The sequence below is a fragment of the Lipophrys pholis genome (assembly GCF_963383615.2).
Source record: "Lipophrys pholis genome assembly, chromosome: 19".
In the NCBI taxonomy this organism is placed as follows: domain Eukaryota; kingdom Metazoa; phylum Chordata; class Actinopteri; order Blenniiformes; family Blenniidae; genus Lipophrys; species Lipophrys pholis.
Genome location: NC_137647.1, coordinates 22,049,529 through 22,064,344, shown reverse-complemented (window position 1 = coordinate 22,064,344; position 14,816 = coordinate 22,049,529). Strand labels below are relative to the sequence as shown.

The 14,816-nt window shown below is 40.8% G+C and overlaps 1 protein-coding gene across 12 annotated transcripts in view; it reads right to left on the bottom strand.

Moving 5' to 3' along the window:
- Positions 1-14,816, bottom strand: part of rbfox1 (RNA binding fox-1 homolog 1) — a 397,214-nt gene that overhangs the window by 17,008 nt on the left and 365,390 nt on the right. For all 12 annotated transcript variants that reach the window (XM_080488009.1, XM_080488010.1, XM_080488007.1 and 9 more), the window contains one exon: positions 7,576-7,640. In XM_080488009.1, coding sequence (XP_080344135.1) covers positions 7,576-7,640 — 65 coding nt within the window. The remainder of the gene's footprint in view (positions 1-7,575; positions 7,641-14,816) is intronic.

Below are 14,816 nucleotides of genomic sequence, written 5' to 3'. Positions count from 1 at the left end.
AGATCCCGTTCAGTTTTGGGTTCGAGGGGCCATTTCTTTTGTGTGGAGTTTGCATGTTTTTTGTGTGTGTGCTGTGGTTGTATGAGGTTAATGGGTGACTCTGAGTCCCCAGCATGTGTGACTGTGTATGTTTGAGATTGTGTTTCTCTCCCTGTTTGCCCTGCAGCACTACAATAGATTAAGGCGCTATAAAGATGGATGGATGGACTGAGCTTCCTCTGCAGCCGCAAACTTATCTTCGCAAACAGGTTGAACAAACGAACTATGATGAGTTAATCCGTGTTTGTGTTTCCCCCGTTTCCTCTCCCGATATGAGCTTGATGAGTAATACGTGATTCTGGGACCTCACTTAGAAATCAGGTTCACATTAATCTCCTTATCAGATACACGCAAGTAGAGCGGCGATAGAATTTCCTGAAACAATGAAGTATCGAATCGACGGGAGCATAAAAGGAAAAAATACCTTATCTCCAGTGAGCAGAGGGAATCAGAGTAGAATCAGCCGGGTCATATTTTGAAGTCTCCATCTCGCTACTTCTGCCCCAATTTATTCTCCCCACTAAAGATGTGTTAAAGTATGTGGACTGAGTGGGAGGAAAGCCAGACATTTTTCAGGGAATCTTCACACGGCTGTCAACACGAGGTCTGAAGTGAAGTTTGTGTTTATGTGTGTGTGTGTGTGTGTGTGTGTGTGTGTGTGTGTGTGTGTGCTGATATCTAGGAATGAGACTTGACAGCCCACTATTTTTAGGAGAGGTAACACTTTGTGTGACAAAACCGGGGAATCGGGTGCTTCCTGTGAGGTCCAGACTCCAACATGTCAGGAGCTTCGTTTAATGAGCTCAGACGACCAAATAAATGACCTTATTAGGAGAACAAAATGTTGACTTGCAGTTTGTATTCAACTGCTCGAGTGTAGAAAAGTTCCTCGTCTGGTTAAAGGCCAAAAAAACTCTGCCAGTTCATGTGTGAGAGAATAACAATTTGCCAAATGCTCAAAAGTGGGTTTGTGTTCGTGCATGTGCACGAGTGGCTGCGACGCGTTTACACCGATTTGTGTGTCACGGGATCCGGACGGGGTCTGGCGGTGCCTCCCGAGAGCAGCTGTTGGTGCTTCTCTCCCTGCTTCCCTGATGGTTACAAACATGACCCACATGGAGGCGGCGTGGCGGGGCACAGATGGCCCGTGGAGGTGCGCCTGCAGACCTCCACCTTCGCCACGCAGCACGCCTTACAGTTGTTCAACAGCTGCGGTGGCGCGGCGCGGCGGAAAGCCATGTATTGTGTGTGCGGCGGCGGCGGCATAACCGCAACTTTCTAAGCCTCCAGAAGCCCATTCTCCTCCTCTCCGGGTGGATTTAACTAAGCATATGTATGTGGGTCAGACACCATTCAAATGTCAGGATGTTTTCCCCGCACACAACCAACCGTGCATCCCAATGATACGATGTGTCATAGTGAAATTTACTCTCATTGTACTGACAGCAGATCCCACAGATTGGTCGATGGAGGAAAGTACTTTGCTTCTCAATATTTACAAATGAACGGTTGCATGCAATGTCCTGATAACATGAAATCAGTCTATAAACAACTTAAAAAATAAGGATATATGCACTTATATAAAATCACTTTCCTATTCAAATGTCAATACTACACTCCGTATGTATTTAAACTATAAATGCATGTGTACCTGCACTGGCCAAGTGTTTTATGTTATGTAGTCCGGGCCATTTAAGTCTTTTATTTAAGTTATTTGTAATAATGAAAATAGGCAAAATTACTAGTCTGGAAGTATAATTAATGATAAAATGAATAACTTTATGGAAAAATGACAAAATAAGGCAAATATATTTGGGGCTTTGCACAGAAGACATTCAATCCTTCCCCACAATCTGTCTGTTCTATCTTTTTCTTTCTTTCTATCCCCTCACCCCTTTGTTTGTTTTTTGTTTTTTTATGAGTAGGGGGATGTCAACAAGGGATCCAGCTACGTTTACCAGGGTCGTACTGAAGCTGCCCACTTAAAGTGAGAGGAAGAGAGGAAGTAAAGAAGAAACGCGGCTCATTGATTGGTCCAGACTGAAAGAAGAAGCCCCGCTGCTTCAGCCCGTGGTGGCTAGGCTAGTTAGCGCGTGGCTAATGGGTAGCCACAAACAACCACGATATAAAGTCTTCAGACCAGATATCAATTAGTCTTCCTCACTACTTCTTCCTCACTGCTCCTTCCTCACGGCTCCACGTCTAAACGCGAGATATTTTCCAACTTTTTCTTCCTGCGTCTGCTTCTTCTTATTCGCGCAGTTAGTTTTGTTTGTTCACTACCCAGAATGCATTGCCCTCTACGTCACGTCCTCTCAGTCCGCCCACTTGAAAGATTGTTTACAATCAGACAAGACCAAAGTTTTCACGGGGACCAGAGATCACCTGTTAGCTCTGGTTCAGAACGGGGGGAGTGTGCGAGACGCCCAAAGGAAACGGGTTTTCCCCGAACTCTGGAGCAGCTGGTTTGAAGTGGGAAATGGCAGCAGAGCAAATACAGGAAGTGAACCAAAGAGAGTGGCGCAGAGCACGGGGGGCATTTTGAGTAGAAAAACCAACAAAAACAAAGTTAACAGTGCTCTCACAAGGAGGCTTGGATAAAAAAAACTAAGAAAAAGTTGGTAAATCATCTGGCGGGCAGAGGACTAATGACCAGCACTTATCAATACACGGTCACGTGACTTTATGACGCGGCTGCTCGTAGATGCTGACTGGGGGTCTTTGAATTGCGTCTTTGTTGTTAGAAGGTTTTCCTTTTCAGATCTGATTGGGATGAATTTCAGTTTTCAATGAATCTGATTCTGTTCTTCCTTCTGCTTCAGTGTTTGTTTGAGGACAGAGCGCCCCCACACCACCAACTGTTGCAACTGTATGACCTTGTCGCATGTTTCAAATCTGCACAGTGAAAGTGAAATAAAACAAATCAACAGGTGAAAGTTTTCAACAATCCCCACCCGATCGTACCGAGTCCCTATGTAGGCCAAAGAAGTACAACAAGCAAGTAGTTGTTTTTTTTTTGTTTTGTTTTTTTTTCAAAAGAATAAAGCAAACTATGCCAATGTGACTATATAACTAAGCTCTCAGCAGGGGTAATAAGATTATTCTCTGATGAATTGTTTTGGGAATAAGTGGAAATTGATCTATGCTGTTGTTGGATGAAAGTGTAAAGTACTTGTTACATTTTGTTCCCTTGAATCGATAGAGAAAGCACCGCTGCTGCAGTGTATTATGGCTCTTCATTTTTATCAGTCCTCTGAATCGCCACTGGAGCCAGTCACTATCACTTCCCACAGCAATCACACATATTTCCCACAAAAATGCCTTTTATTGCTTCCTAGTGCCGTCGATGTATATCCCGGTTAGCGTTTTAAGACAGGAAGTAACCCTGCCTCGCATTTCAGTCTCCTCTCCTCCATTCTGGTAAAACCGCTGAAGCGGGGGAATAAATATCATTTACTTCTATTCTTTTAATATCTTCCTTGATAAATATGCTGCCATTATTCGTAACTGTGTTCGTTTTCTCATTCAGACTGTAAGCCTGCGATGATATTTGCTGCTCTATTGTCTCAAATCAAGGCCTTGTCGATGGTAATTGGACATCTCGCTCCTCACTCGGATGGATCACGTATCTGCCCTCCATGATTGTTCATTCAAACCCAAACTGAAGTTGGGGAACGCGAGGTGGAAGATGAATAATGAATCCAAAAAGGAAAGACATCTGCAAGTTCCATGCAATTATAAACTAAAATTACACGGCAGTGCTTACTAATTTAACACAAATTATTCATTGTGTTATGAATAAATCTATTATTAATAAAACAGGGACGGGCATATGGGAGATAAAGTACCCTGAAATATCTATTCAGTCCTAGAAACCACTATTTCAACTGCAAGACCCTTTTGCAATATTCATGAATCGCATTTTCACAGCTTAAACAGAACTATAATTCTTTGTTGTATTTCAATCATTTACAGAGCGAATTCTCATCCCCGGGAAGTCTCTACTGGAGACCCTGACGACTTGTTACTCGCGCTGCAATCGAGTGCAATACCTCGGTAATAAACTGCCCGGAGTCGCGCAGAAGCTTTGATTCAGCCTGATAACGTGGGAATGGCGAGGCTGGATACCGGACGCCGACACCCGATTTACATTAACGTCACATTATAGCACAAGCTGGTCATTAAATCCACTTTAGTAACGTTAATTCGTCCATGTCACATATTTAGCTGATGTCTTCTTAAGGTAGAGGTGGGATTCAATTAAAACCATCTTACATAGGATAAGTCTGTTGGTAATATAATAAGTATTAATAAGATTAAAGTAACTTCATTAAAACAAATCCTTTAAATAAATCCATAAACCAATATTGCAATAATACATAAATAAAAGTGTATTTCTTGGAATTTATTTTCCAGATTTTGTGCAATGTTATTATTACAAATCGATATATAATGATGGAATAGTCAAACAACACTCAATCATGATCACAAAAGATCTTTTACTATTTTACTACATTATTGGAAAGTTAGGACATTATTGGCCATTTTTCATTTATTGGTTGCTATAAACCATTAATCTAATTAAAGAGAGGCTTTGCAGCTACCGTCATTTTATAAGCCTCTACTTTTTCCCCGCACTTTGAACCCTGCAGCTAAAATAATGACGCAGCTAATTTGTGGATTTTTGTGATGCGTTCAGGTGCATCATGTAATCAGACCTTTCTTTGTTCTTTCTTTTATTCTTTGTCTTCTTTTTTAAACTTGGTGGGTGCAGCGCGGTAGTCCGTAAATTACAGTAATCAAATTTCGATGGGATCTCAATATTTGATTTGGGAGTAATTTGCGCCTCCGTCAGCAGTAATCCTTGTTTGCTGGGATCAGATGTCAGGTTGAATAAGATGTAGAAAATGGACCTTCCATTTGACTCAAGTTCATTAGCTTGTGCAAATTTACACAACCGTCTGAGCTTTATTCTTTAGAATATCTGTTAGAAACTCTGGCTGATGGATTAACTGCTTGATTCAAATGAAAAACGATTCATGTTCCTCTGAATTCTCGTGTATAAATGTTGATTTTTAGTTCCTGGTGCCGCAAATAATGGGCTGTAAAGTAATCTGTAACTGTAACGCTACTCTTTCTGATGGAAACGTGATTCCGTTTATTAAGTATAGAAGCATTTAAAGCTATTGTGTTGTTAGAGCAACAGTTTGAATATTTACCAGCAGTTTGAATGATAATCTGAAGGATTTGGAGAAAAAAGCTCTGAGTTTTAACACAAGTACTACAGAAATGTATATTTTACAGCTCTCGCTGTCGTCTTCAGAGTTTGGACCTTTAGTCCAGAGGATCTTTTGTGTGTGGACGCACCACCCAGGTTTTTCTTCTTCTTCTTCTTCTTCTGAATGAAAGGAGTTCTCTCTGCAGCATTAGAGCAGTTTGTGTTGCCGCCGCCATGTGAACCCTGCTACGCAGCACAGAAGCGACCGAAGCGAGGCTGAGTGAGACGCCGGGTCGTCCTGCTTACAAATGACCTCTGCTGCGCTTTTGATTGAAGTTTGATTGAAGTGTGAACACAGCACGGACCAAAGAGCTTCAATCGGACCGAACGCCGGACGTGACCGGCGTGGGGAAAACGTCGGCCACGTCGTCTGTGTCGGCGCGGAGGAAGGGTTTTCTGCTGCTGCTGACTCCTCGACACAACGCGTGAGCATTCGGAGGCTCTCGGCTGGTAAAAATAGCAGCGCCACAGTCCCATGTGTGGATTTAGCTCAGCATGCAGCAGTGTGGTGAACTATACTGCGAAATATACGTCACAACGGATTAACAGTGCGTCAAATGTTGTATTTCCCAAACTATGTCCAAAGAAAAGACATCCCACGCTGAACTACAGCCTTCCTCCATCTTTTTGTTTTGCGTTGATATATGTCATGAAGAAGACGAGACAAGAAGCTGCGGGTCACTGGTTACAAAACAAGCTTGCAGTATTTCTAAACTCCCCCCTGCAGCCCCCCCCCCCCCCCCCCTGTGAGGAAGGTGGTGGATCTCCTCTATATCTCTATACATGTATTACAGTGAAGGTGAATGCTGGCGGGCCAAGAAACAGACAAACCAGGACCCTTGAAAATAAAAGCTGAGCTCAGTTTCATAGGTTTACTTTCCATTCTGATGTGTATTACGACGTGGAATATTCACCAATACCACCGTCCATACTAAATGTTTAGAAAGATTTGCTGTACAATAATGTCTCCTTCGGGGCGTACAGTCTGATTACTGATCCACCACAATATATTTAACAGCAACCTGGAAATAATCTGAACGTCTTCAATCTATTTTATTCTTCAATTTGTGACTGACAAATATTCCTTCACATACGGTATACCGACTGTGTTTCTTATGTTACTTCAGGAATTTGAACTGTGAAACGTTTGACTGTAACTAAAGACTGCAGTAAAAATAGAAACATTGGAATAAGAATCTGCTCAGTGGAGATAATGTGTCGTACAGTGATTATAATTAGAGATGAAACAAGAGTAAATATACATTTTTAAAGTTTTAATAAACATGGGCTTTTTTTGATGGCATTGTGGGCTTTTATTTTGAATGTCAGCTAACCCCTATTCTAATCAACCCCTTAATATCCAATTTAAAGGTATTAACTGTCATTTTTAATAAATAAGGACATTTATTTTGAAAGCCAGCTAACCCCTAGCCTAGCTTACCCCATGATATCCATTTTGAAAGTTTTAATAAACAAGGACTTTTACTTAGAAGGAGTTTTGGGCTTTTATTTTGAAGGTTTTAGGTGTCATTTCTAATAGAGTATAACTGGGGTGATAAGATATTTAAGATATTAGCGACAGTTTGTAAACCAAACAAATAAAATCACAGATCAGATAAAGTCTTGAAACCTTATCAGAGGCAATCTGAGGAGAACGAGTACTGAAACGTAATAATCCTGCAAAAATATACACATCGCACAATCAATTATGTTTCCAATCGCTGATTATCCAATCAGAGGAGTCCTGCTTCTCTAAAGTCCCGCCCACCACGGTAGACGTGAGTGTGGAGTGGAGAGGAGAGTTTGGTGAGGACTGATGGAGGAAGAGACGAGACATCTGGACAAAGGAGGAGTCGAGGAAAACCTCTCCGTCACATCGAGCGGCGGTCGAGATCGTCCATGAATCAGATGTGAAGTATTTTCTATGATTTGTGTGTATCTGATGTCTTATTGTGCAGAGAAGGAAGGAAGGGAGGGAGAGCACTGCTACATTAATATGTTAAGTGTGTATTTATCATAAATCTTAATCAAAATGTTTCCCCACACTATGTTTCCCTGATGTGTGTGTGTGTGTGTGTGTGTGTGTGTGTGTGTGTGTGCGCGTGTGTGCGTGTGTGTGTGTGTGTGTGTGTGTGTGTGTGTACAAGGTTTTTCAGAATGTGTTATTTAAATGAGCGCAGCGCGTTAAAGAGGCGTTTGGATAAGAAGCAGAACATCAAACGGATCACCTGAAGTGTGGGAGAGAGTTTCCGGCTCACCTGTCACTGTATGCAGCAGCTGTGGCAGCAGCAGGCTGGGCATATCTGTAGGCAGCGTAACCACCCTGCAGACACACACACACACACACACACACACACACACACACACACACACACACACACACACACACACACACACACACACACACACACACACACACACACACACACACACACACACACACACACACACACACACACACACACACACACACACACACACACACACACACACACACACAGAGAGAGAGAGAGAGAAAACAGTCACGTTAATTGATTCCCTCCTTTAAAAGCTGCTCTCTGTTGTTTTTCTGTTGACACGAGAGTCCGACAACAGATGGGCCATTTTTTATTTATTTATTTATTTATTTTTGACTTTGTGAGAATACACTGCACATATTAATCACTGCCATTTGTTTTCTGTTTGTAATTAGCAGTTCCTCCAGTTACAGCGACAGAAATATGGGAGTGCATGCATGGCGGACCCTGACCCTGACGGACCCCCCCCACACACACACACACACACCTCGGCGCAGGTGTTTCAGACAGGTGGGAAAAATAGCAACAGACAAATGTTTATTTTGCATTCTGTCCTTAGAATAAAGACGCCTCGTGAGTCAGCCTTACAAGTGCAACAGACACTGAGAAACTATTGAGGTTTCGATTTAGAAAGTCGCACCTTGTCTCAGGAAGCAGCGTAAACACGAGTGATCCTCGTAGAAGTATAGGAGAAGGGGACGGCAGACGGATCGACACGTTTTTGAACTGTTAACGCCCCTAAATGACTGGACAACCTGCCAAAAGTGGACACCGGATGGGTTTTCAAAACAAATCTCGAGTCGAGCGACGCTAAAACGGCCAAAATACTACAAGTTCGAATGTCCGTCTTCCCGATGTCCGCCATCTTGGATTTCACTGCCTGGTCGCCTGCATGCGGGGAGTGATCGAATTACCGGACGCATACGGAACGTGTCAAATCCGATTCCAGTCCGTTGTTGTTCACAAATCATGCATATGACTGGATCCCACGATAACTTTGTTTAATTATGAGGAAAAGCATCGTCAGCGGGGGTAACGTGGTGTTTTACTGTATTCAGCCTCACCGGCCGTCAACTTATGATGGGAAAGTTCTTCAATTTACAATTTGTCCTCATGACGTGTCCCTCTGAAGATCTGGTCTTCAGGGGACACTTGCCCTTGGAGTTTAGGACGTCCCTACAACAGAGGTTTTACTATACTTGGAAATTGAAAAAGAATTAACCACATTTTTTTTACTTTTAAAAAAACACACACATAATTATCTGGATTTTATATTTTCTGTGTGAATCACAATATAATGTGTCATTTGCAGCACAAATGGCCTAAATGTGACACAACATGTTTATGTAATTATAGTGTGGAGCAGATTTCTCCTTTTATTTTTATCATATGACTAACCTTCGAGAGCAGGTACAAGTTAAATCATTCCTGCAGCATTTTAATCAACGTGTCATTGGTTTTAAAGTTACAGGAAAGAATGTTGAAGTTTTCAAATATTGTTAAAATGAGTCCAGTGCTTGACTGAACACTTATGAATACAATTAAAATATGGCTAAATATTACATCCCACTTCTTTCCCATAAGTTATTGATATCAAATGTTATATAATGTTCTATAAAAAAGAAATAAATATATATATTTAATACAATATAGAGCTAAAGTGCAAAATGTGAGACATTTTAACTCAACATTTACAAAATACAACAGTTTTATATCATATTTTTATAGATATATATATATTTGAGCTTTGCTTTAAATTAATTTTCAATTCATTCCAAACTTTTTGCCCGCTGTGATTTTTTTTAAAGTTATAATTTCCCCTCAAATTTATAGCGTAGATGGAAAAACAATCAATGACGTGTTTTATTCAGCCGAGCTCGGGTGATCAGTGAGAATGAAAGCTACTGAAACCAAACGCATCAATTAAGAATAAGAGTTGTATTTTCAACTTGATGAAGAATCTTTGCACCAGTCATCATCAGAAACCACATAATGTTGAATTAATGAAGTATTTAATTCTCTTCAGACTTCTCGCCTTCTTCAGGTTTTTCACAAGGCACGCCAAAGCAAACCCAACGTTTGGCGCCGTCTTGCTTTCTATGTTATTCTGCTCTCGTTCACCAGACGAGCACTTAAACAACAATGATTTGACATTTCTGCTCCGCAGCTTCTGTTCAGCTCGTGAGGAAACCGGCGGAGTCTAATGAAGTAAAGGAGGCGAAGATGAACGAGGACGGCGGCAGGAAAGGTCACGTCACGTTATTTAAAAGGAGAAAAGCTGCGACACAGGAGAACTTTCCAATGTGAGAAGTCTTTTTCTAATCCTAATCCATCAGCGGGACGTGAGAAAAAGTCTGAATCGGGTCAGAATAAAAAGTGCAGAGCAGCGAGTGAACAAGTTGTGTGTGTGTGTATGTGTGTGTGTGTATGTGTGTGTGTGTGTGTGTGTGTGTGTGTAGCGTCTGGCAGTGAACCGAGCCGAGGGCGAGGCTGACGGAGCCACAGGCTGTCCCCGCTGCACCTTCCCTTTGTTCCTGAGGACGGTGGAGCCAAACAGCCACTGGTGTGTGTGTGTGTGTGTGTGTGTGTGTGTGTGTGTGTGTGTGTGTGTGTGTGTGTGTGTGTGTTAGAAGTCACTTCATGCATCAGTGCTGTAAACCTGCAGGAGACCAGTCGGCTCCAAATGAACCTCCCATCTCTGATATTCTAACTGTATAAATACGTTATAACGACACACTAAAGGACTTTGTTGGTGTTTTGATGTGTCTCAGGTAGTTTGTTGTTATTTCAAGCTTTATTAACAGGCAACACATCAACTTCCATAATGGTGATTAATGATAATATTATCACATTGTTCTCGCCACCACAGTTAAACAGGCGGTACTTTCTAAATATTGGTTGTTTTTTGTTGTTTTGTTTTTTTTACCTTAAACTCTAATCTCATCTCCATTTTCTGCACCGTCTGCTTTATGAGCCCTACGGGGACAAATAAAGTCTTTTGAATTTAATAAATTCTTAAAAATGTGATGCATTTTATTGAACAAATGCTTTTTCTCTGTCATTTGTAAGGTTTTATCAACATTTATTTCTAAATGTATTTCAAACACATGAAGGCAAGTTACAGATATTCAATACTTAATGATAAAGTTTGTATAAAATAGTCAAAAAACACAAAAGTGGCCATTTATAACGACTCAAGTATTTCTTTGGAATGAATAATATTAAGATACCAGTCACAGTATGAACCTCTGCAGTTTGCATTGTAAGTTAGTTTTAGGATATATTTCTGCTAATAACACATAAATAGTGACAATAAAACTGTTCGATTCTATTAAAATAAAATCAAACCATAAGATGTTCATTGAAAACAGGAGAATCCAGTAAACACTGTAGGATTGTGAATTGTTGATTTTCACAGTAATAATCCCCTGAAATGACAGTGTTGTATTTGGTACTATATAAATAAATTGAATTTAATTAAGTTGTAATTAATCTTAAATTAGAAATATAAAAAAAAAGATTATTTCCATCTGATCCTACTTGATATGAATATCACATTATGCTGAGATCCTTTTCCTTTATTCTTAAATCTCTGCTGAGAGAATCACGTCATGGCCTTGATTTGTCTCACACCAGGTGCTTACTATCCACTGGCTAAAAGTCAACGCGTCGAGTTCAAACTAGTCCTTTACAGCCGTATTGTTTTCATAAACCATCACAAATTAAACTGTCTGCTCGCGGATTTATGAGTTCATATAATCTTCAAGGTGCCACAGAGTGGAAAGAGTTTTATAGAAGCGACTAAATCAGCCTGACAGTCGGGAGGTTGAGTGGAGGTGACGTTCAGGTCACTCTGCTGCTTTTTATTGTCTCTCGGTATCAGTGTAAATTCACTTCCAGCCTCAGATCTTATAATCTTATACAGGCGCTGGTTGTTCAGGTGGCCTGGTCGAGTGTGGAAACATCCTCTCTCTGTAGGGGAGAACTCACACACTGAAAAGATCGCTTGCGTTTTCTCGCTTGAGTATTCTTTTGTCTTTTTGTATTTTCACATTTAAATATATTCTAACTTGCTTCAAACAGTTAATCCTTTATAAAAACATCCACTCAAATATGTGTTAATGAAACATTTTCATCCTCCGGGGCCAGTGAAAGACATTTCTATTATTAATTCACCAATACTGATATTAGTTTCTGTATCGGGTTCCATACTGCACTAGTTACTCATACTCGGAAAAATATCCTTTAAATCCAATTACAGAATCAAATTGGTGCAAAACTGACCAGAATTACACTTATTTCACCATTTTTTGTTCTACATTTCTTGTAACAGAGCTTGAACTCAACTGAAAATACATTATTGAGGAGCACAGTCCAACAAATAAACTCTGTTATGTACAAATCAAAGACCTTGAATATGAGACTTAACATTCAACCTCATGTTTAATTTTCTGTGTTCCTCCTCAACACTAATATAGAAAAAGATTTCTAATTCCCGCATGTGGGATTAATACGGTCGGTTCAAATCTAATATCATCTAAAATCACTTGACATACTGTCGCTTTAATATGTTATAAATTGGATTATTATGATAAACACAGCATTAAAATGTAGTTGCCAATACTAATACTAATAGATACATACATTTTGTGCTATTACTGTTTTTTTGAGACTGATTTTATACATTTTAAAATTTTGAGATGTGTAGTTCACCTACCAACCGGCAGGGGGTGCTGAAGCACATTCACTCTCCTGCTGCCTTGATTTAACTGTCTAATTTGCTTTGTCGCCTTTAAATCTCATTCAATTCTTAAAATTCATCTTTTCATAGAGTAAATATTTGTTTTACCTCCAATTTCTTTCTTTTCTGGCGGTAAACCTCTGATCCCTCGTGTGTCGCGAGTTCCCTAAATTTGATTTTCAGTCACAGACATCTCGTTAAACTCCGGCTTGGCCCGATGCCGTGATTTCAGTTTCATATGTCCTCAGTGATGTTTACAGTGTGTGGGTGTGTGAGGCGGCCCGTGTGTGTCCCGTTGATGCCACTTTTCCCTGAGTGTGTGTGGCAGTTGGGCTGTAGCAGTGTTTGTCAGGGCCGAGCGACGCCGTGGTTCAGACATAATGCTGCATAATTTATGACAGGGTGGTTTAGCGTCAGCGTCACAGTGTCATTTCATACAGCGAGGCGGACCCCGTCCATCCTCTACACATTAGAAAAATGAATTAATGGACAGCCGACCCGTGTTGGCGCATGCAAAACACACGACGCGGCGGCAGTGATGTAACACAGCCGCTTCATTGTTCGGTCCAATGGCGGCACCAAAGGATGAACTCAGTCCTGCTGCATTAATATATACAAAACATGGACCGGCATTACCACACTGAGCATCAGTTTATCTCAGCCTGGCAGCATTAGCGTCATGAATTATCAAAGGTCCCGTATTATTGTCAGTGTCAGAGGTCCAACAATGTATTTAAAGTGTTTTTCCCCAAATTCAGCGTCCGGTCCTGATGTCTAAAAGTCCATCCAGTGAGCTCTGCGGAGAACAGGCTGTTTCTGTGCCTGTACCTTTAAATGCTAATGAGCTGTGTTTGTCTCTACAGGTACATCAGAATAGTCTCTCCTTTCTCCTTTCCTATCCACTTTACCTTCACCCCCTGGATGACGTCACGGGTTTAAGGAAAGGTGTTAGGAGGCTTCCTAAAGGAGTTAGGGAAAGGCGATCACGTGGGTGTGACCGTCGGACCGCACATTCCCTGGGTGACGTGATAATAATCTGACAGCGGTTAGGGTTAGTGACGTCTGCCGTGGTGAAGAAACCACAAATTTCCAAAAATGGGCTACAAAAAGCACATTTATAACAGTTTCCCCTGTGCCTCTAACCACTGATATCATTTCAAATATCACAGAGTTTGAATTGAAATCAAAGGAAAAGAAGCTGCCAGGTGAATAAATAACCAATCAAGTGAGAATAAGCTGCACAAAAACTTTACTTTGTTTGTTTTACAACATTCGCATAACATGGGATCTGGGTTTTAGATTCTTTAAAGTTGTTCAAGGCAGATTATTGCTTTGGTAACTTAAGATGATTTGTGTTGAGTTCCCCTGAACCCTCGGATGTGCGGGTCCCTTTAAATATTGTCGCCGCAAGGAATTGTGGGGCAGCATGATCTGGTCTCCTTTGGTAAAGGAAGCATCAGTGTTTCCTCGGCTAAAGGAGGTTCTAAAGGAAGTATTGAGCCTCTTTTCCTCGGCTTATTGAGAACTAGAACGTTCTAATCGTATCCGCCACTTAAACACTTCTGGGGTTAAGGAGAAGTGGATAGGAAAGGAGATAGGAGGGACTATTAGGAGACAGGAGGGACTATTGAGATGCACCCTAAGTATGTTTTCCAGGAGACAAAATGGCGCCTGCTTGTAATTTTAGCGGGCAGAGCTCAAGGGTCAAAGGGAGTGGATATTTCCCCTCATGACATCATGAAGGGAACATCTCTTCATGACCTGTATGAGCACACATTTACTAGCAAGCAAATGAGAGCGAGGAGAGCCTCTCCTCCCTTCTGGGGCCTCTTACAGGCTCGGGCGACACGTATTACTGCTAGAAAACCATTAGAAGGTCAATTTAGCATAATATGGGACCTTTAAAGAATCACAAGTTTCAAATTAGACCTCCCGAAATATTCATCCGCTCTCCGAATCAAGGTCCAGTTAAAGTGAACGCCACTGTGAAAACTCAGAAAAGACGCACCCGCCCAGGGAGAACATGGGAACTCGAAACACACGGAAACCTGGACGGGACTCAAACACACCACCTTCTAACTACGGCCTGAGACTGCAGCCCACTACACCACTGTACAGATTTATAGATATTATATGTTAAGAGTTACACTCTTATTTTTTAAATAATGTTTACACTACACTTAGTTTTAGTATAAACTTCTGCTCAACTTGTTTATGTTTTATTGTGTTTTTAATGAAAATAAAAAATGTGACCAGGTACATGAATGGAGAAATAAATACGTTTAAACAACAATAATAATCCATGAATAGACAAATAACAAACAAACAAATAACTAGATAAATAAATAAATATTTCTCAGATGGATTCTGAGGAAATCTTCCATCATTTCTTTCTATTTTGAGAAACGCTTTTAAAATATTCCTTTAAAAAATGAAATTATATAGAATAAAAATAAACCAT